This window comes from Pogona vitticeps, chromosome 3, assembly GCF_051106095.1.
Source record: "Pogona vitticeps strain Pit_001003342236 chromosome 3, PviZW2.1, whole genome shotgun sequence".
NCBI lineage: Eukaryota > Metazoa > Chordata > Lepidosauria > Squamata > Agamidae > Pogona > Pogona vitticeps.
Genome location: NC_135785.1, coordinates 161,499,994 through 161,521,759, shown reverse-complemented (window position 1 = coordinate 161,521,759; position 21,766 = coordinate 161,499,994). Strand labels below are relative to the sequence as shown.

The window sequence follows — 21,766 nt, the reverse complement described above, 5'->3', positions numbered from 1 at the left end:
AACAGTGCAGAGACAAAAGTTTTGTATCAGTGTTCTGCTCTTCCATATCTCTCTGCTTGTTCTTCTTAACCCTTTCTAGCTCCAAATAATGCTTTTCAAGCAGACAGAGACATAGGGGAAATAAGTGCCAGATAGCTTTCTTTCTAGATCGCTGTTATAAAAGCGGGGTGGTGGTGGTGGTGATAACTTTCTTTGATTTTGTACTTTATTTTCTTAGTAGAAACATTATAATTAGACAATGGAGGAAGATTACCGTATTTTTCGCTCCATAAGACACACCTCTCCATAAGACGCACCAAATTTTTAGAAGGAAACAGGAAAAAAATTAATCTGTTTTCTTCTCCTAAAAATTTGGTGAGCCTTATGGAGAGGTCTGTCTTATGGAACACACCCTAGCCCCCTCTGGCCCCGTGGGGGTGGGGGGAGCCTCCAAAGGGTCCTAGGTTGTGTTCCAGGACCCTTTGGAGGCTCACCCTGCCCCCCCATGGGGGGCGATTTCGCCCCCTTCAGGGACTCTTCTGAAGCTTCCCAAGCCTCAAAAGAGTCCCAGAAGGTGGCGATTTTGCCCCCTCCGAGCACGTGGGGGTGGGGGGAGCCTCCCAATGGTCCTGGAAGGCAGACTTGGACCCTTGGGAGGCTCCCCCCACGCCCCCCAGGGGCCAGAGGGAGCAAAATCGCCACCTTCAGGGACTCTTCTGAAGCTTCCCAAGCCTCAAAAGGGTCCTGGAAGCTGGTGATTTCACCCCTGCTGACCCTGTGGGGGGTGGGGGGAGCCTCCCAAGGGTCCTGGAAGGCAGGCTTTGACCCTTGGGAGGCTCCCTCCACCACCACCCCACCCCCCCGTGGGGGCAGAGGTAGCGAAATTGCCACTTTCAGGGACTTTTCTGAAGCTTCCCAAGCCTCAAAAGAGTCCCAGAAGGTGGTGATTTCGCCCCTCTGGCCTGGTGCGGGGGCAGGGTGAGCCTCCAAAGGGTCCTGGGGTGTGTTCAAGGACCCCTTAGAGACTCCCCCTCCCCCGGGGGGTCAGAGGGGGTGAAATCGCCACCTTCAGGGACTCTCTTGAGGCTTGGGAAGCTTCAGAAGAGTCCCAGAAGGTGGCGATTTCGCCCCCTCTGGCCTGGCGGGGGGTCAGGGTGAGCCTCCAAAGGGTCCTAGGGTGTGTTCCAGGACCCTTTAGAGACTCGCCCTGCCCCCCGGAGGTCAGAGGAGGTGAAATCGCCACCTTCTGGGACTCTTCTGAAGCTTCCCAAGCCTCAAAAGAGCCCCAGAAGGTGGTGATTTCGCTCACGCTGGCCCCGTGGGGGGGGGCCATTGTCGCAAGGGTCCTGGAAGGCTTACTCGGCCCCTTGCGACGCTCCCCCCACCCCCACGGGGCCAGCATGGGCGAAATTGCCAGCTTCCAGGACCTTTTGTGAGGCTTAAAAGGCTCAGAAAAGGTCCTGGAAGCTGGCAATTTTGCCCCCTCTGGCCCCGTGGGGGGTGGGGGGAGCCCCGCAAGGGTCCTGAAAAGCTCACTCGGACCCTTGGGAGGCTCCCCCCACGGGGCCAGTGGGGGCGAAATCGCCACCTTCACTCCATAAAATGCACAGACTTCCCCCACACTTTTTTTGGGGGGGAAGTGCGTCTTATGGAGCAAAAAATATGGTATATTTCAAGCAAGAGTTCCAGTTTTGTCATGTCTGGAGAAGCATTTTGATGTAAAACTACAGGGCAAAGTTTGCGAGATCACTTTTGGGTGACTACAACAAACGGTCATAGGTTTTCGCCTTGTACCAGGCATTTCCCTGCAACAAATATTGCAATGATTTGCATCACATAGCCTCCTGAGTCTCTCAAGTCAATATTCTACCTCTTATGTTAGGGCTGAGACTGATAATAACAGATAAGTATTTCCATATGAACAAATGACTGCGGCGAACAGAATCTAGTTGAATGGCAAATTCTGTAACCAGAGAAAGAAAAAAAATCATTAGAAACACTTCATTCAGGTCTTCAGCTGCCTCCAGAGACTTCGCCTAAAGAATTAATTTGCAGTTCTCTAAAAGGAAGGTAGCACTATAGATTTAGGCTTCTATTGACACAGCAACTAAAAATGTTATCTAAAATTAGATAGTACAAAAGTTCTTTTCTCTTTACCTCTGTTCTCTGACTTACAAAGGAGTTTTCCTATTCTTTCCTTTTTTTATTTCTAGTTCTCCATACCTTCCATTTTTCAAGGTGCCATGTAAGGTGAGACCTTTGCAATGGGCAAAACTCTAACCTAATTAGTTGTCACAAAGCTTCCTGCTTTATCAAGCAAAGAATGCAGTTAAGCCTAAATCCAGCATTTTCTCTCCATCAGCAAAGGAAAACTGTACATGGGTAGACTTCATTGTTTTTTCCAGTGATGCATCCATTATTGCAGTTGTTATTTTGATCTCCAAGGATGATATTGCTTCAGCAATCAGTTCTGTACCCATTTGTTCAAACAGTCCTGCCTGTCACTTGTGCAATCTGTTGTGGAACTGCACACTGCAGTGGATTTGTCTTTTATACCTAATCTATAGCGAAAAGTCAGCAAGTGCAACTTACTCTCGACAAGACAGAGATGCTCCTGGTCAGTTGAAAGGCAAATGAAAGAATAGGGATTTAGTCTGTACTAGATGGGTTTATGCGGCTAGAATAGATAACTGGGCAACATATCATGTACATATGTATATATAAGAATGATTGAGATATGTTATTTACATAATAGAATCTTGTAACCAATCAAATGCTGTCTAGTACTAGCGAATGGGTGACTGAACAGGTTAACTGCCAGATAGAAGTGACAAGTAGAATGAAGCTTATTCTTCTTGTTCTGATTGTCTGTTAGCATAAGGCTTTTCTGTTCTGTGTCTCTGGAAAGTGTACGGAAACTTCAGCAGGTCCAAAACACTGCAGTCAAATTGCTAACTGGGGCTGGTGACAGGGATCACATAACCCCCCCACCCTTTACAGCAGCTTCACTGGCTGCCAGTCTATTTCCAGGCACAATTCAAAGTGCTAGTCTTAACCCAGAAAGCCTTAAACAGCTTGGGTCCAAGCTGTTCCAAAAATCTTTCTCTTCAGGAAGGTTTTTCCTTAGTGATTATCTAGGAAGCAATAAATGAGATGGTTTATATATATACAGTGGTGCCTTGCAAGACGAATTTAATTTGTTCCATGGTTAATGTTGTCTTGTGAAATGCGTTTTCGCATAGGAATGCATTGAAATCTAATTAATGCGTTCCTATGGGCAAAAAAAGTGAGAACAAAGTCAAATTTGGTTTACAAAGGGTTTATTAAGTGCTCTTTAAAGCCATACATATTGTTCAGATGATTTTAAAAATTTCAGTCAAAAAGCTTTAACTTTTTAAACATCATAGAAAAACATTTAAAAATCAGCAAACATGAGGCAGGAACAAAAAACGGAAAACATTTGTCTTGCGAAGCACAGCCATAGGAACACTTGTCTTGCGAGTCATCAACCCCCATTGCCAAAACCATTTGTCTTGCGAGTTTTTTGTCCTGCAAGGCATTTGTCTTGTGAGGCACCACTGAATTTGATTCGAGTTCTGTTTTTAGTAATGATCTTACTTAACATTTTAATATAGGTACAGTGGTGCCTCGCTTAGCGATGTTAATCCATTCCAGGAAAAATGTTGCTAAGCGATTTAATTGCTAAGCGATTTAAAAAGCCCATAGAATTGCATTAAAACATGTTTAATGCGTTCCTATGGGCTTAAAAACTGACCTTATGCGAAGATCCTCCATAGGGGCGGCCATTTTCGGTGCTTCTAACGTGAGGCAAAACAGCGGGTGGCCATTTTGTTTTTCCGGTGGCCATTTTGGAACTACCAATCAGCTGTGCAAAAAGGGTCGGTTTGCCATGATCACTTCCCCATGATCATTGCAAAGCGATTTCCCCCCATAGGGGCCATCGCTAAGCGATCGCTAAGCGAGACACCACTGTATTAATTCTCCTTTATATTTGAATAATTTATTGTTTTTACCTTCTAATATTTGTTTGTTTGTTTGATTGATTGTTTAAAATATTTTTAGCCCCACCTTTCTCCTGTGTTTGATGTAAGCCGCCTTGGGTCCTTTTTTAGAAGAAAGGTGGGGTAGAAATATTTTAAATAAATGAATATTCAGAGAAGCAGAACAACACTCACATATTTACCTTTTGATGCAGACTTGGACCAGTTCTATGCTGTACACCAGAGACAGCGTGTATATGTGCATGTGTGTGTTTAATGCTGAACCGGAAGACTTCCTATGTAACTTGAAAGGTTATAAGAGCACTTTGTGAATCCTCTTTGCAGTTTATTTTTTTAAGTACTCAAAACCTATCTTTGTGAAAAAGAGACCACTTGGACATGGACAGCTGCATCTTGGGTTCATTTTATAGATAACAAGTGATTCTTCTAAGCACAGATTTCTGCACCACTGCAAGCAACAAATGTTGGAAATTATGTGCACATTTGCAGACTTTCCTTCTTGTTTTTAAACTGATAACTAGTGTAACAGTGTCCACTGCTGGCAAGTCAAGCAATTGCAGTATGTATTATAAAACAAGTCTGTTTTGCGACTGTTTACTATTAGACACACTCACTTAATTAGGTTTCTTAATCTGTTGGATTATACTGTGCTTGTAGAAGGGATTAATTCTACTAACACATTACAAGTACAACTGCTGCTAATGGTAATATATGTGGGGAACTGAATTAGTAGCATGTGACACTGCAGTAATTCCAGATTTGCTTTGTCTGGTTTAAAATCCATAGAAATTCTTTTAAAACACAACATAATTATGTGTTGGCCAAGATGATTGGTTTGTTTTATATCCAAGTCTTAAAATTCCCACATAGATTCTGTAATCTCACCTGTCAAAAGCACAGGGCAAGTATAATTTACTATTCAGGTTTGTAATGAGCTTTTCTGCTGTGTCATTTAAACTTTCCATATATTGCAAATGTCAAACATGTTTTGTGTTAGAGTAAAAAAATAATAAAGTTTGTAATCACAATAAAGTATGTGCACTTTGGGATTACACTGAAAAGATGTACATAGAATTGTATTGAAATAATTCCTACCTATATCTAAGTGGCAATATTTTCTTTAATTAAAGACTTCCCTGTCGAATCCACAGTTTCCACACAATGGAAGGGATTACACGGGAGTCATGGGAGCTAAGGCACAAAAGTAGAATTTAATTTCCAAGAATTGCCCTCTGATCATCATCAGCCTTCTGCAGGTGCATTTGCACAAACATGATTTCATCCAGTATGGCTTTATTCGACAGTTTTAATAACCTTTGTGGTTTTTTTAACCAAATATTTTGGCAAGAAGTCCTTGGAATTTTTATTCTCTCTCTCTCTCTCTCTCTCTCTCTCTCTCTCTCTCTCTCTCTCTCTCTCTCTCTCTCTCTCTCTCTCTGTGTGTGTGTGTGTGTGTGTGTGTGTCTTTAGGCTGAGTACTTTTCTGGTTGGTTGGCGACCTTATTCAGACTCTTTCCAAGTAGAATTCTTATTTATCAACCCATGCAACGTGCCCCACAGTTACTTTCAATTTGACTTTAATCCATACCTGATGGAAGTCAGAATAGACTGAGAATTATCATCCTGGAGATAATTAACATACAGCTGAAAGAGTTGATGTACTCTTCCAAGTCTTTTCCAATGGAAAAGCTCCACTTCCCAACAGTGGTTCCAGAACGACCAGTTCATCCCTGAGATGTATTAGGGCAGAAGCTACCGATATGAGTCTTCATGGTAGGTCAGACAGAGACTGTGGAAGTTACCTGCTTCCCCCCATCATCCCGAAGGCCGCATTTTCACCCAGCTGATCAGCGGGGCTTCAGGATGATGGGGGGGGGGGAAGCACTTTCCCCTCATCATCCCGAAGCCTACATTTTTGCACAGCTGATCGGCGGGGCTTCGGGATGATGGGGGGGAAGCGCTTTTCCCCCATCATCCCGAAGCTCGCATTTTTGCCCAGCTGATCGGTGGGGCTTCGGGATGATGGGGGGAAGCGCTTTCCCCCCATCATCCCGAAGCCTGCATTTTCACCCAGCTGATTGGCGGGGCTTTGGGATGATGGGGGGAAGCGCTTCCCCGCGATCATCCCGAAGTCCCGCCGATCAGCTGGGCGAAAATGGGGCGTATGGGGAAAAATCGCAAAGTGATTTTTCCCCATAGGGAACAGCGCAATGCGATCGCAAAATCTTCATCACTATGTGGATTCGTTGTTAAACGGGGCACCCGTTAAGCGAGGCACCACTGTATTCTTCAGTAACAAGTATTCATAGCACTGTCTCTGGCTCTTTCTAGTGGCTGGTTCTGGTAATACATGTGAAAAATATTTTAACATTTTTTTTTACTCTTTTCAGACTGGATAAGTGAATCAGTGGATACTGATCCCATTGATAAGGGGGTCCCACTGTAACTGTTTTTGGGCAAAATATCAAATTGTTGCACAGAATGGACCATTTTGCATAAAACTGCCTATTCTTGCAGCAAAATTGGCTTGTTAGGAATTATGCAAGAGTGAGAAATTCATCATCGTGTCTTATCTTCTTGGTGAGAAATTCAAATTTGCTGAGCATAAGGATGTTTACAAGTATTCAACAGATATCTCTGTTTTCTCTCTGAAACAACTTGCCCGTTGAGATCCGCCTGACTCCCTCTCTGGGTGTCTTTAGATGGCTTTCCCTCCTGCTGTATCTTAATATTTACATTTTTCCAACTTGGATTCTTGCATGCTTATTAGTGCTATTGTTTTTTAAATTTTGTAATGCTGCCCAGAGTAGATCACTGGTCTAGATGGGCGGGGTATACATCAAATAAATAAATAAATAAATTTTCAATTTCATATATATTAACCAAATGCTACCAGGAATGAATGCAGAGGTTTATCAACATATAATTAATTTTTAAACAGGAATTCAGTTAAATATGATTGTTATTCTTTCTTTTTTATGTGATGTGCTAATTCTGCTTATTTATCTATTTATCTATTTATCTATCTATCTATCTATCTATCTATCTATTTATTTATTTATTTATTTATTTATTTATTTATTTGCTCGCTCGCTCACTTGCTTGCTTGTTTCCTTGCTTGCTTGCTTACTTTCTTATTTACTAAATTTACACTTAATTTCTTTCCAGTGAGTATATGTCACTATTTATTTATTTATTTATTTATTTATTTATTTATTTATTTATTTATTTATTTATTTATTTATTTATTTATTTATTTATTTATTTATTTATTTATTTATTTATTTGGCTTTTATACCACCCATCTAGAAAAATCTACTCTGGATGGTTTACAGTCGAAAAAGGCAATAGAATTTAAATCATCAATAAAAAGACTAAAACAAGCCAAAAACCAGAGGAAAAAATTAAGTAGTGGCAAGAGGGAAGGCCTGATTGAAGAGCCAGGTCTTCAGTTTACTCTTAAAAACTCCCAGCGAGGAAGTCAGGTGGATCTCAGAGGGGAGGATGTTCCAAAGGCGAGGGGCCACCCCCGAGAAGGCCCAGTTTCTAGTTTTTTTCCTTTCAGGCCTATCAGTCCATTTTCCTACATCCATTGCAGAACAGTCCCCAGGCAGCACTCAAGGGATGTAATGGCATCCACTGCTGATGAAAAAAGAAGATGTAGAGCTGAGTGTCATCAGCGAATTGAAAAGACTGCGGCTTGGTGAAAGAACACTTGCTTTAGAGAATGCTTCAGGCACAATTTTTTCCATCTCCAGGTAGGGCTGGGAAATATTTTTGCCTGAAACCCAAAGAAACAATTAAAGTGGACGGAAGTGAGCCATATGAAACAATGGTCTGATCTGATTTGAAGCAGCTACTTGGGTAGCTTATCTGTTGGGGCTCAGGTTCATTATATCTAATAAACTGGATAATCCTCTGATGTCCAAGAGAACCACACCCATGGTGCCATGGGCTGCAGTAAAGTCACATTTAGCATGGATGCCCAGAAAAACAATAATAGCTCATTTTAGAAAATCCTGGGGGTTCAACTTGCCATTAATGACAATCTAGGTTTAGCAAGTATTTGAGGTTAGCTCTTTTGTGTGTGTGGCGGTGGTGGGGTGTTTTAATTATTTATTGTTCATGTTTTGGTTTGTGGAATAGCTGGATTTCTAAACTAATGCCGAGAACAATATGGTTCAATGGTTAAACTGGCAGACTAGCACTGGAGAAAGACTCAGATTGAAAGCATGTACCCTGTTTCCCCGAAAATAAGACAGGGTCTTATATTAATTTTTGCTCCAAAAACGCATTAGGCTTATTTTCAGGGGATTTTTTTTAATGTACAATAATCTACATTTATTCAAATACAGTCATGCCATCTTATTCTGGTTGCTGCACAATGGTGGAAGGTGGGGTTTCACTTAACTGGGGCTTATTTTGGGGGTAGGGCTTATATTACGAGCATCCTGAAAAATCGTACTAGGGCTTATTTTCAAGTTAGGTCTTATTTTAGGGGAAACAGGGTACTGATAAAGGCAGTAAGATAATATAAGAATGTGATTTTGCCTTTTAATACTATTCAATAATGTAAGATTATTATTGTTAATTGTTAATAAAAATGACAAGGATCCAGTCCAATCGTTTTCCAAGCATATTATTTACTGATAATACTCAACAAACTGATTGGATGGTAATTAATTGAATCAGACCTACTTCCTTTCTTTTAAATTCGAATAATGAAGGCTATACCCAAGTCCTCCATGATACAAGCTGTCTGGTCAATCCATGTGAACAATAATGCCAGGATTGGGGCCCACCAATCTAAATCAGCCTTTACAGATCAGAGATGATTATTGTATTTGCGAAGGCTTTCACGGCCGGGATCTAATGGCTGTTTTGTGTTTTTCGGGCTCTTTGGCCGTGTTCTGAAGGTTATTCTTCCTAATGTTTCGCCAGTCTCTGTGGCCGGCATCTTCAGAGGACAGCACTCTATGCTCTGTTGTAGTTTGCTTGGGAGTGCAGGAAGAACAACTTTCAGAACACGGCCAAAGAGCCTGAAAAACCCACAATAACCAGAGGTGATTATTGTTAGCACCTAGAGTGTTGCCTGATTTTAACTGTTTGATCAGCTTGGTGGTTTCTGAGATGGATATGGATGGCCACTCTCATGTACAACCTAAACTATTCTGCAAAACCTGGGGGCTTTCCTGACCCACTACATAAGTGCTCTAAAAATATGATTTCCATAGTTTTGCAGGAATACAGGAGTCAAGATTGACTATCCTCCAAAAGGGGGCTAGATCATTTAGTTTTGATGCCATTATTAAATGCTGCCGTAGGTCTTTCTGTCGTTGAATTTGTTTCCCCTTAGTTAAAGCTTTGCATTTATTTTTCATCACAAACAATCCACCAGGAATTCATGCCATATTCTCTTCCCTATGTGATCTGTATTTTGCCACTAAAGTATTTTTTGCTATGATACATTCCTTGTCAAACCAGGCTTTAGAATTATAAACAGGGATGTGATTTCTTTTTATATATATTGGCAAATTCTTCAATGAACATATCAAATTTCCATTTACTTCTAGTATACAATAGAGTCTGGTGATGTGAAGTGAAGTAGTTGTTTTGAAGAGTCACCAAGTTTGCTGCACACTTGATATAAGATGCTCATTTCAGCCAAAGCCAGTGATGCTGATTGCATCTGCATGCATTTTTAAATCTCTAAATCTCACATTCGAAGCCAAAGGTAAATGGACAAGCAGTCCACCTTAAAATCAGATACCAATCCCACCAGATTGTGAGAAAGCATAACATAATCTATAGTAGATGCTCCATAATTTGATAAAAACACGGATTTCCCAAGCCCCTCTCTCTTCATATCTCCATTTACAAGGACCAGATCAAAACTATTAATCAGATGCATGAGACAATGTTCAGCATAATTGCAACCGTGATCTTTAGAGTACCTGTTGGGAAGAGGGTAATCTTGATCGACTTCAGGAGATACCTTGTGAAAATGTGAGAAAAAAGCTGCCCCCCCCACCCGAGGTTGTTAATGTCTATGGAATATGCTAGGTTTTACATGTGTAGGTAACTGTTCTGTGTACGGAGAAGGGTTCAGTCATATGTGCTGTCACTAGCAAATGATACAGCCTAAACAGAAGTTTGCTGTGTGAGTAAGAAATAAGCCAGAGCTGCTGAAAGAAGGGAGGAAAAAAAAAATAGGCAGGAAGGAGAGAATCAGGCAGCTAAAGGTAAGGCAGGTGGAAGAGCAAAAATATTGTGTGGAAAGGGAAGAATGGGAAAGGGGGTAATCGCTCACAGGAATCCAGAGATAGGGAGCAATTCTGTGGGTTCAGGCCAATTCTGACCTTGCTGGGCTTGCCATGGACATTTTTAAAAGACTGGATATTTAATTTTAAAACACACAAACAGTGCAAAGTCGTCCTCCCCCCAGCACACTAAACCAAAACCCTGAATCGTACCTTAGAAGAAAATCACCACCTTGGAATCTTTCAGAAGACAAAAATAGAGACACACGTCCCTGATCAAAAGACATAAACAGCTTTGCAATCCTGGTAGGAAGGGAAAGCAGACCAATGAGAGTGCCCAAGCACTGCCGATAATAGACCCAGTAAACAGAGATACAGAAAACATGAGCGGTAAGCATAGTAAGAGGCATGTTTCTCCTGAGAATACTGATTTGGAATAACAGTAAAATCTTTAGCAGTAGATCAATATAGTATTTCACAGAATCCATAGTCTAGTGTTTACTTGCTCATCATAACATGTGTCAGTTAACAGCAGTTAACAGCTAGTCTCCCAAATACATTTTACTTCATGATGAATGATCTCTTAATGTAGTAAATAATAATGATTATACGTCATCTAGTCAATTCCAACTTATGGAGACCCTTTCCAAGATCTTCTAGGTTTAAACTACTCCTAAGTAGAGGTTGGCATGATCTGCCAGTTCAGCAGTTTCTGCCAGTTCATTTAGTGGTTGAACAAGTTTTGATGCTTCAAAGCTCCACCTTTTCTGGTTGGTACCCACTCGGAGGCAAAGGCCTGGCTTCTCTGCCCTGCCTTTTCTGGGCGCTGCCTCTTAAGTGGGCACCTGCCAGAAGAGGCAGGGCTTTGAAGCTCTGAACACCTGTTTAGCCACTAAATGAACTGCCACAAAATGCTGAACTAGCAGTTTGTGTCCATCTCTACTCAGAAGTGGTTTACCATTCACTTCTTCTTGGAGTGCTCTGTATAAGATAGTCTAATAGGTGCTACATGACTTCTGGCTTCTTTTTGGTGTATTCTCTGGAACCATGTACCTTTCCAAGACCATGCAAGCTGGCTCTTCTCCCACAAGGCACAGTGGAGAATTAAACTCCAGACTGATGCTTTCTTTGACTGAGCTATTAAGCTTCCTTTTTTATATACTGTAGTTACATTTTTTATTTAGACGTTATGTGCTAAAGGAGTGACTTTTGAGGTCCCAGTAGGACTTTATAATGGCCTCTTCTCTAGATAAAGATGATGCCATCACTCTTACTTAAGATATAGGAAGCTTTTGAGGTCAAGCACTGAGAAAGTATTTTGTAAGTCATCTATAATGGTGTGGTCATTCTGTAAAACTACACAGTGCCATTTATGAAGATAAATATCTCCAAAGCTGAAGAAAGCTGGATAAATATAGTTGGCAGATACTGATGACTAGGTGTTCTGTAATGCCACAAGGGTGATCTTCTTGATGATTGGAACCCGTCTTTCCAAATGATGTTGATATAAGAGTTATTATTTGGGAGACTGTTGGTACAGTGTGGCTTTGTTAATGTAAATGGATTTCATCTCACTTAGTGTTTTTTTGTTACAGATTACCTCTCTTTAAAAAAGAATAAATCATGTTCAATACAATTTCTTCTGTTTGCTCAAAAACTATAATCGTAGCTATTTATAGGTGGTGGTTGCATAGGCGATCAGTTTGTCTTGTGTTCTGGAAATCCATCTGCTATCAAAGTCTTTGCTGTGGCTTGAACTGCATCTACTTTATCACAGGTTTAAGACAGCAGATGGCTCTCTTGAGTTTCCCTTGGAACACCTAATGCTGTGGGGGAAAATTCTGCATTTTCAAACACACACACACTTACTCCACAATCCCAGTATTTACTTCAGATTCTGTTTGACCACATGATGCTTCCTTTCAATACACCTTTGATTATTGACTGAAAGTTCAAACTTATTTGGGTAAGGCTTATAATACAATTTCAAATGGATGTAATGCATAATGAATACGAAAGGTGCATATAATTAGAAATATATAGAATATATTGTAGCCTGCTTTTAAAATATTTTTACAGTGTTTTGTGAAAATCAAAAATATATGTCAGTCAAACAGTGACTCCATTTAAAGGCACAATTAGAAATCCTTGAGGTTTGCTCTCATTTTTCTATGATTTCTTTAAATTCTATGAAGGACACAAAAATGATAGATAATGGTTTGTGAACATTTCATTGTTACCCAAAAGTTCAATCTATCTCTCCCTCTGCCCCACCAATCCCTAGGAAATAAAGTGCCTGTGTGTAAAGAATTATGGTGTTTTATAAATACAGGTAATTTATAAACAGAGCAGAGAGTGTGCCCTTGTATATTTTAAAGGCAAGCTGGTCATCATCCAACCAAAGGTAAACATTCCTCTCTCATTAAAATCAGTGAGCAGAATTCATCTCAATCAGTCTTCTATTGTGTGAGCAGTTATATGGCTTCCAAGCTTGTGCAAAGAGATAGTACTGGACACCTTTTTGAGCAAACTCAGCAAGTGCACAATGGAAGGACAAGCAGAAAGCATGAAGTGTTCAGGTAGACTTTTATGTGCTTTACTTTGACTAGAATGTGCCAGGTACATTTAAGAGTCTTGTTCTTGGTTTTACAGTATTTTGCAAAGCAGAGACTAATTCTCCTGTCCTAGCCCTTCGTTTTGCACTGTCCAAGGTGCTGATCCAAAGCAAATAGTAGAATGAGAAGTAGAACATGGTTATTTATGCTCCCTTTTTGTATTACATTATATCCTGTAGTGCTACATTATGTCTTAGAATTGAAAAGTATATTCTGAAGTGAAATACAGATCAAACAAGTAACTGCTTGGTGCTGCTGATATTTAATGTGAATCTCTGATAAATTATTTAAACTATAGAGGGAAATTTGGGACTGAGCACCCAGTATAAATGCTTGTATCAAATTATTTGGAATCACTTCAAGGCTGAGCAGAACAAAAGAAAGGTATTTTACAGATAAATAAAAATGTGCTTTCCCATGTTGTTTTAACTTTCTAAAAGAAATTATTCCAGAGAAGAGAATTAAAACCGAAACATCTTCTATTCACTGTAAATGGTATACTTTGTGAATTAAAGAACATGGCTTGCTGTTTTCAAAAGAGCTCAATAAGCAGTTGTTCACAGGCAGAGCAAAATCAACATAAGCACAGCCTTTCCACCAAAAATAAATAAAATCCCTCTAAAAGAAGATGTATTTATACTGGTCTCTAGCCCTGCTCTTCATCCAGTCTTCTGTCAAATGTTTGGGTGACTCCTTGCAATTTGGACATATGACACTACTGGTTCCTTAATGTCTTATTAATGAGGATTTTCACACATGAGGTTTATAGTGGGATTTGCTTTAGATAAACTTGCAAATGCAATCTGCATTATTAATACTTCATTGCTATTCTTTTTGTTGAACATTAACAGTCATTAGTTCACATAAATACTGTTGTTGTTTAGTCGTTAAGATGTGTCCGACTCTTTGTGACCCCATGGACCAGAGCACCCCAGGCCCTCCTGTCTTCCACTGCCTCCCGGAGTTGGGTCAAATTCATGTTGGTCACTTCAATGACACCGTCCAACCATCTCATCCTCTGTCGTCTCCTTCTCCTCTTGCCTTCACGCTTTCCCAACAACAGGGTCTCTTCCAGGGAGTCTTCTCTTCTCATGAGATGGCCAAAGTATTGGAGCCTCAGCTTCAGGATCTGTCCTTCCAGTGAACACTCAGGGTTGATTTCTTTTAGAATTGATAGATTTGTTCTCCTTGCAGTCCAGGGGACTCTCAAGAGTCTCCTCCAGCACCACAATTCAAAAGCATGAATTCTTCAGCAGTCAGCCTTTTTTATGGTGCAGCTCTGACTTCCATATATCGCTACTGCAAAAACCATGGCTTTGACTATGCTGACCTTTGTCGGCAAGGTGATTTCTCTGCTTTTTAAGATGCTGTCTAGATTTGTCATCGCTTTCCTCCCAAGAAGCAGGCATCTTTTAATTCTGCACTCTCCTCTTTCACCCTCATTAAGAGGTTCTTTAAGTCCTCCTCACTTTCTACCATAAGAGTGATATCTATCATCTGCGTATCTAAGGTTGTTGATATTTCTTCCAGCAATCTTGATTCCAGCTTTGGATTCCTCCAGTCCAGCCTTCTGCATGATGTATTCTGCATATAAGTTAAATAAGCTGGGGGAACAATATACAGCCTTGTCGTAGTCCTTTCCCAATTTTGAACCAGTCAGTTGTTCCATATCCAGTTTTAACTGTTGCTTCCTGTCCCACATGTAGATTTCTCAGGAGATAAATGCATCATCTTTTGAGATTTTGAATAGTTCAACTGGAATGCCTTGTTGTTACCCATGCTTTCTAAGGCCCACTTCACTCTTCAGGATGTCTGGCTCAAGGTCAGCAACCACACTATCTGGGTTGTCTGGGACATCCAAATCTTTCTGGTTTAATTCCTCTGTGTATTCTTGCCACCTCCTCTTGATGTCTTCTGCTTCTGTGAGGTCCTTACCATTTTTTGTCCTTTATCATATCCATCTTTACACAAAAGGTTCCTTTAAGATCTCCAATTTTCTTGAACAGATCTCTGGTTTTTCCCTTTCTATTATCTTCCTCTATTTCTTTGCTATCATATCCATCTTTACACAAAAGGTTCCTTTAAGATCTCCAATTTTCTTGAACAGATCTCTGGTTTTTCCCTTTCTATTATCTTCCTCTATTTCTTTGCACTGCTCATTTAAGAAGCCCCTCTTGTCTCTCCTTGCTATTCTTTGGAAGTCTGCATTCCATTTTCTGTAACTTTCCCATCTCCCTTGCATTTGGTTTCCCTTCTCTTCTCTGTTATTTGTAAAGCCTCATTGGACAGCCACTTTGCTTTCTTGCATTTCCTTTTATTTAAGATGGTTCTTATTCGTTGTCTCTGTGAATGCACACTAATGGGTTTAGTCTGTGCTCGCGCAGAGGTTTATGGAATCTTCTAGAGCTTAAACACTGTTCACTAGGGCCGCCCCTGCAGTACACGTGGCCCGCCCATTCTGGCAAGTGTCTCAGTTCCTTTTTGCCGCTGCTGAGGTTTCTTCTCTCTGATGAGCTGAGTTCGCTAGCATGTTCAAAAGGGACTTCTGTGAGATTTTTCCTGTTGTACATCCCTTGGGTCCCCCTCCCTCCCTATTCCTACTTTTTGTCCCTTTTTAAAATTTCTGCTAGTTTATGGTGCCCTTTGTGCCCTAGTAAAATCCTCCTTACTGTTGGCCATGATGCTTGTCTCTTTTGCCTTGGCGAATCCCATCAACCAGCCTCTTGCTCCATTTGCAAGAAATTTACTAAACAAGCTCTTAAACTGAGACAGTAGCGTCTGCGGTCTTATTTGTGGTAAAGATCTCTTTGCCCTACTTCGGCTTTGGAGCCCGCACAGCTGCCTCCAGCTCAACTACTGTCTCCAGATGCTTCAGTGGTCTCCTCGGTTAAGTCTAAATCTAAAATGAAACTGCCTTCCAAACCTAGGGCGGGTGGTTCAACCCCTAAGTTGACACTGGTACCAAAGTCTCCTTCAGTACCAGACCAGCAGTCGAAACTGAAGACTAAGAAGTCGTCGTCTACTTTCCAATCCTCTAAACATCTAAAGGATAAAGTGCCCTCTTCAGTCCCTATTCAGGACCAACAGACCATTTGTGTTGACTCAGTCTCTATCGAAGGTGACAACTATCTTCCCCCGCCTTCTGGACAACCGCCATCTCCCTTACTGGCACAGTCTCCTTCCTAAATGCTAACCTGTTTTGTTCCCTGCAACAAACTACATGAGCAACTAATTTAACCAGTTGTATCTACAGGTCTGTTGATAAAGGCACTCTTGAGATCCTCATAGGCCACGTGCCATCCATGCTGATGCCACACTGATAGTAAGTATCTATCTGTGGTAGACTGGAAAATCTTGCCATTAGTCCCAGCATGAAATTGAAATGATGGCACTGCTTCCCATATCTATGGCTGAAGGATAAGATGCCAAAGAATGGAAGCTCTTTGCACATGCATAATAATAAATCAATGCCTGGTCTTGTCCTGTAGCAAATCACAATCTGTAGCCTCCGGCAAGGCACCTGGGAAGGATAACATCCCTGCTGTGTAAAGCAGTGGTCCCCAACCTTGGGCCTCCAGATGTTCTTGGACTGCAACTCCCAGAAGCCTTCAACACCACCTCTGCTGGCCAGGATTTCTGGGAGTTGAAGTCCAAGAACATCTGGAGGCCCAAGGTTGGGGACCACTGGTGTAAAGAGACCATCACCATCAAACTGTATGAAGTATTTCATCTTTGCTAGAGGGAAGGTGGAGTACCAGAGGACATGAAGGATGCAAACATTGTCACATTGTATAAGAACAAAGGAGACAGGGGTGACTGCAGTAACTACTGTGGCATCTCTCTTTTCAGCATTATAGGGAAGCTGCTTGCCCGTGTTGTACTGAAGAGACTCCAGCTGCTTGCAGACAGAGTCTGTCAGCATCACACTGTGGATTTCGAGCTAATGGATCCACCACTAACATGGTATTCTCCCCCAAACAGTTGCAGGAGAAATGTAGGGAACAACAACAGCCACTCTTTGTGGCCTTCATTGATCTGGTTAGCAGGGATGGCCTTTTTAAAATACTTCCCAAGATTGGATGACCACCTCAACTCCTTAACATCATTAGGCCCTTTCATGAGGGAATGAAGGGCACTGTAGTTTTTGATGGCTCAACATCAGATCCCTTTGACATCCAAAGCAGAGTGAAACAGGGCTGTGTCCTCGTGCCAACCCTGTTTGGGATCTTTTTTGCTGTCATGCTGAAGCATGCCTTTGGAACTGCAGCAGAAGGTGTCTATTTCCAGACTAGATCAGATGGAAAGCTCTTTAATCTCTCTAGATTGAGAGCAAAGTCCAACTGAAATGCACGCAGGACTTCCTTTTCGCCGATGATGCAGCCATTGTTGCCCACTCTGCTGAAGACCTCCAACAACTCATGAATTGTTTTAGCAAGGCCTGCCAAGACTTTGGACTAACAATCAGCCTGAAGAAAACACAAGTCATGGGCCAGGGTGTGGACTCACCTCCCTCTATTACCATCTCCATGCAAGAATTGGAGGTTATTCATGACTTTGTGTACCTTGGTTCAACTATCTCTGACACTCTCTCCGTAGATGTCGAGCTGCATACATGCATTGGCAAAGCAGCTACCATGTTCTCTAGACTCACAAAGAGAGTATGGCTCAATAAAAAGCTGATGGCATATACCACAATCCAGGTCTATAGAGCCTGTGTCTGAGCACGCTCCTGTACTGCAGTGAGTCCTGGACCCTTTGTGCATGGCAGGAGAAGAAGCTGAACATGTTCCATATGCGTTGTCTCCAACACAGTTTTTGGATCACCTGGCAGGACAACGTTCCCAATAGAGTAGTCCTAGAACAAGCTGGAATTTTTAGCATATATACATTACTGAAACAGTGACATCTACGTTGGCTTGGGCATGTTGTGAGAATAGCTGATGGTTGGATACCAAAAGGTCTCCTGTATGGAGAATTAGTGCAGGGAAATTGCCCCAGAGGGAGGCCACAGCTGCGATACAAGGATATCTGCAAGTGTGGTCTGAAGGCCTTAGGAATGGACCTCAACAGATGGGAAATCTTGACCTCTGAGTGTTCAGCCTGGAGGCAGATGGTGCATCACGGTCTCTCCCAATTTGAAGCGATCCTTGTCCAGCAGGCTGAGGCAAAGAGGCAGACCCAAAACCAGCAAAATCAGGGAGCTGGACAAGGGACAGCTTGTATTTGTCTTCAGTGTGGAAGGGATTGCCACTCTTAAATTGGCTTTCTCAGCCACACTAGACACTCTTCCAAGTCCTCCATACAGAGCACATACCATAGTCTCTTGAGACCGAAGGATGTCTAAACTAGTGTGTGCTTTAGTAATAACTGCATGTCTGGTCACTTGGCAAATATATAAATTATAAGAATGGGGGGTGCAACATGCAGGCACCCCCCCTATCCAAAGCCCATCCACTAATGAGATCCCAACTTCTGCCTTGCTGAAGGGGTGTTGTTAGCGCTCACAATAAAAATAAACCTAGTGCTTCCTATCCCTACAACTGAATGTAGAGATGTGTGCACCTCCACGTTGTTGTTGGGCTTTGAAAAAGTATCGGACTCAGGTTTTTGGTTTTGTTCTTTCAAGCTGGTATACTTCGTTTATGTTAGACAGGCTGTGGCTTTTATTGTGTTTGAAGGCTCTGCTTCTCAAACTTGTTTTATTTTGTTTCAGCAGTTCCAACTCATGTTCTCTGCTTTCTACCCAACAGTTCCCCCCCCCCCCCGCTTCTAGAATATGACAGGGTTGTCTGGGATGCACGTGCTGGCTCCCTTCCCCGTTTCCGGTGTTCAGAACAAACAGAGAAGCGTGGCGCGATCAGGCGCCCAGGCTGTGTTTGTGACCACAGAAATAAAAGCAGTTCCGATTTCCCTCCACGCCTCTCTTGTCTTCTTTGGAATTCACGTTCACCCTCTCAGGAGACTCGGGCACAACAAAGGACGGGGCGCTGCTGCTCAGGGCGAGCGCCCGCATGAGGCGGAGAGAAGATTTGCCACGTTCGCCATTTACCTGACCCAGACTCGGCTCCTGGCCCTGGCGTGGGGCCAGCGGGTGTTTCCGGAAAGAACACGCGTGTACACACGCCGCCCGCCTCGTAACTTGCTCGCTGCTTGGCGTGTAGCGCCGCTCGCTGTTCTTCCCGAAGAGTCACCCTGTTGGCCGGCTGTCAGCAAACACGACGAACGGTCCCGCAGAGAGCAGCCCTTGGAGTGCCTGGGCAAACCAGTGCCTCCTGGCACGTGGAGAAGAGGCTCCGGTCCGGGCACGACCACACACGTCTCTGGCGCGGTCTTTGTCGCCCATTGCTTAAGAGGGTCGCTCTCTTCCATGAGAGGCTTTCGCGCAGTCTCTTCGCGCAGCACTCCGTGCAAGTTAAACTGGGGCTGCTCTGGGCGTTAGAGATGAGCCCCACGTCCAGGCCCAGCTTTCTGGGAAGGTGTTGTGAGGATCGTTAGAGGAACTGGGGGGGGGGGGAGGCGAAAGAAGGGAGCCACAGTGAGATCCTGCGCGGTGTAGCGGAGGGACGGTTGGATTAGGACTCAGGAGACCTGGATTCCAGTCCTTGCTCGGGCTTGGGAACTGACGAAGGGGAAGGCTCTGGTGAAATCACACCTTAAAACCGAAGCTATACTGTACCTTGAAAAAGCCTATTCAGAGCGCCATAAACGAGAAACGACTTGAGGGCACAGACACAGCACACGGGGAAACATGAGGCGAAAAAAAAAAGCCGCCCCTAGCTCTGTTGCAACGGGGGTGGTTGGTCAGGAAGAGCCAGCCGGGTGGCTTGTCTCTACTTTCACCTGGAGATGAGTGAGATTTGCTGAGGCGGGGAGGGGGGGGGGAGAGAGAAGAAGACAGCCGATGACAACTTCTGCCTCTCCGACGGGCACGTCCGCGCGGTCGCGCGCGCGGTCGGTCAGTCGGTCTGTCGGGCGCGCGCCGTCTCTCACTTTCCCGCACATAATTCCTCTCCCTCAAAGAGCACAACCTCTTCCTCCGCCTCCCGTCACAGAAGTAAACAGCCACACGCTGGCTCGCTCGCTCACTCACTCTCGGCTGTCTCTCTTCCCACCCTCACCTACATTTCTCTTCGGTCCCTCCGTCACGCAATCCTTTCTCTCCCCGCAGGCGCGCGCGCCCTGGGCGGCAATCACAAAAGCCCTGCTGGAAGCCGAGGGGCGGCGGCAGCAGCAGCAACAGCTCGTGGCTGGCTCTGTCGGCGATTGCAGTTCCCTCCGCTTCTCCATTATTATTATTATTATTATTATTATTATTATTATTATTATTATTATTATTATTATTATTATTATTATTATTATTATTATTATTATTATTATTATTATTATTATTATTATTTTGCTTTGTGTGTGAGCGGGGCTTTGTGATTTGTCTGTGCCTTGCTTTCCCGCCTTTCCCGCTCGCACTCCCTCCTATCCCACCCCACTCCACCCCAAGGACAAATCCCCTCCCTCATTTGTCTTCGGGAGGGAGAGGCAGTGCTTGCGCGCCTCTCTCTCTCTCTCTCTCTCTCTCTCTCTGTGTGTGTGTGTGTATGCGCGCGCGCGCTTGTGTGGCGGGGTGTCGGCTAGGGTGGGACTGAAGCGCGGTGATTAAGGCTCCCTCTCAGGAACCGAAGCGTGCGCTTTCCAGATGCAGCTTTCCAACGCGCTCGGCGGCAGCCCTGAAGAGGAGGACGCGGTGGGGACCGAGGCGATGGCTGCGGCCGCCGCCATAGAGAAGGGGGCATGAGCCGAGCGGTTAGGAAAAGCGGGAGAAGTCGCCTCGGCCATCGCGGCTGCTGCTTGTTGCTGGTCCCGGGCTCCATGTGGTGACCGGCCGAGGTTATTTCTTTATTTTTTAAAAAACAAACAAAAAAAACTCTTGCGTGCCCTTGGCTAGTGAGCGATGGGTTCCCGCCGAGGCTGACCTCAGCCCCGCGCCCGCCCGTCTCCTCTGCGCTCGGGCACGGGGAGCGCCAGGCGGAGGAGCGGCCATGGCTGCGGCCATCGCCAGCGGCTTGATCCGGCAGAAGCGCCAAGCGCGCGACTTGCAGCACTGGGATCGGCCCTCGGCCAGCAGGAGGCGCAACAGCCCCAGCAAGAACCGCGGGCTTTGCAACGGCAACCTGGTGGATATCTTCTCCAAGGTCCGCATCTTTGGCCTCAAGAAGAGGAGGTTGCGGCGTCAAGGTGTGTGCGCGCGCGCGCTTGTGCTCTCTGTATGTGTGTGTGTGTTGTCACTGTGCGTCTGCGTGTGTCTTTGTGAGGAACACACCGACCTGTGGCCGCCAAACCTGGCGGACCACAGCGCTGCCGAAGCGCCTGTACTTGGGGAAAACAAGCCGGCTACTGTACTTGTGGGCGCTCTCTAGACAGAGCGCTTGCAGCGACCTAACTTCTCCGCCACCAACCCAGTACGGTCTCTGACTGTTAGCTCTCTGTTATCTCCTTTTTACAGGAAGGAGAGTCAAGTCAGGTTTTTTAAAAAATGCCTCCCTTTGGTTCTCATAGGCACCAAGGTGAATTAGGACCTGATTTCTCCCCCATGGATCAGAACAGGTGAAGAAAGTGTGTGTTTTAGCCTTATGTGCAAATCACGAAATTTCAAGGGGCTTAGAGGGTAACTAAACGATCTAAATAGTCTAGAATAAGCAGGCTCAGTTTGCACAGTCTCACCACATGCCTGCGTGGATTTATGTTGATTTTGCACATGAGGGAGAGCCCCCCCAACCCACTGAGCAACTTTAAATTATAGCCATTTAAACAACTTGAGTCATAACTGAAGGGTTATATTTGAGACGATGGGGCAAAGCACTTCCTGTTATTCCTTCAATTGATCTTATCCCCTGCA

General features: G+C 43.8%; 1 protein-coding gene across 4 annotated transcripts in view; it reads left to right on the top strand.

The window, feature by feature from the left end:
- FGF14 (fibroblast growth factor 14) overlaps positions 1 to 21,766 on the top strand; it is a 386,515-nt gene that overhangs the window by 232,105 nt on the left and 132,644 nt on the right. The window contains exon 1 of one of the 4 annotated variants that reach the window (XM_020795564.3): positions 20,185 to 21,105. The exons of the other annotated variants lie outside the window; for them this stretch is intronic. Within the exon in view, the coding sequence (XP_020651223.1) occupies positions 20,910 to 21,105 (196 nt within the window). The 5' untranslated portion in view covers positions 20,185 to 20,909. Of the gene's footprint in view, positions 1 to 20,184; positions 21,106 to 21,766 lie in introns of those variants that run through there. 4 annotated transcript variants of the gene reach the window in all.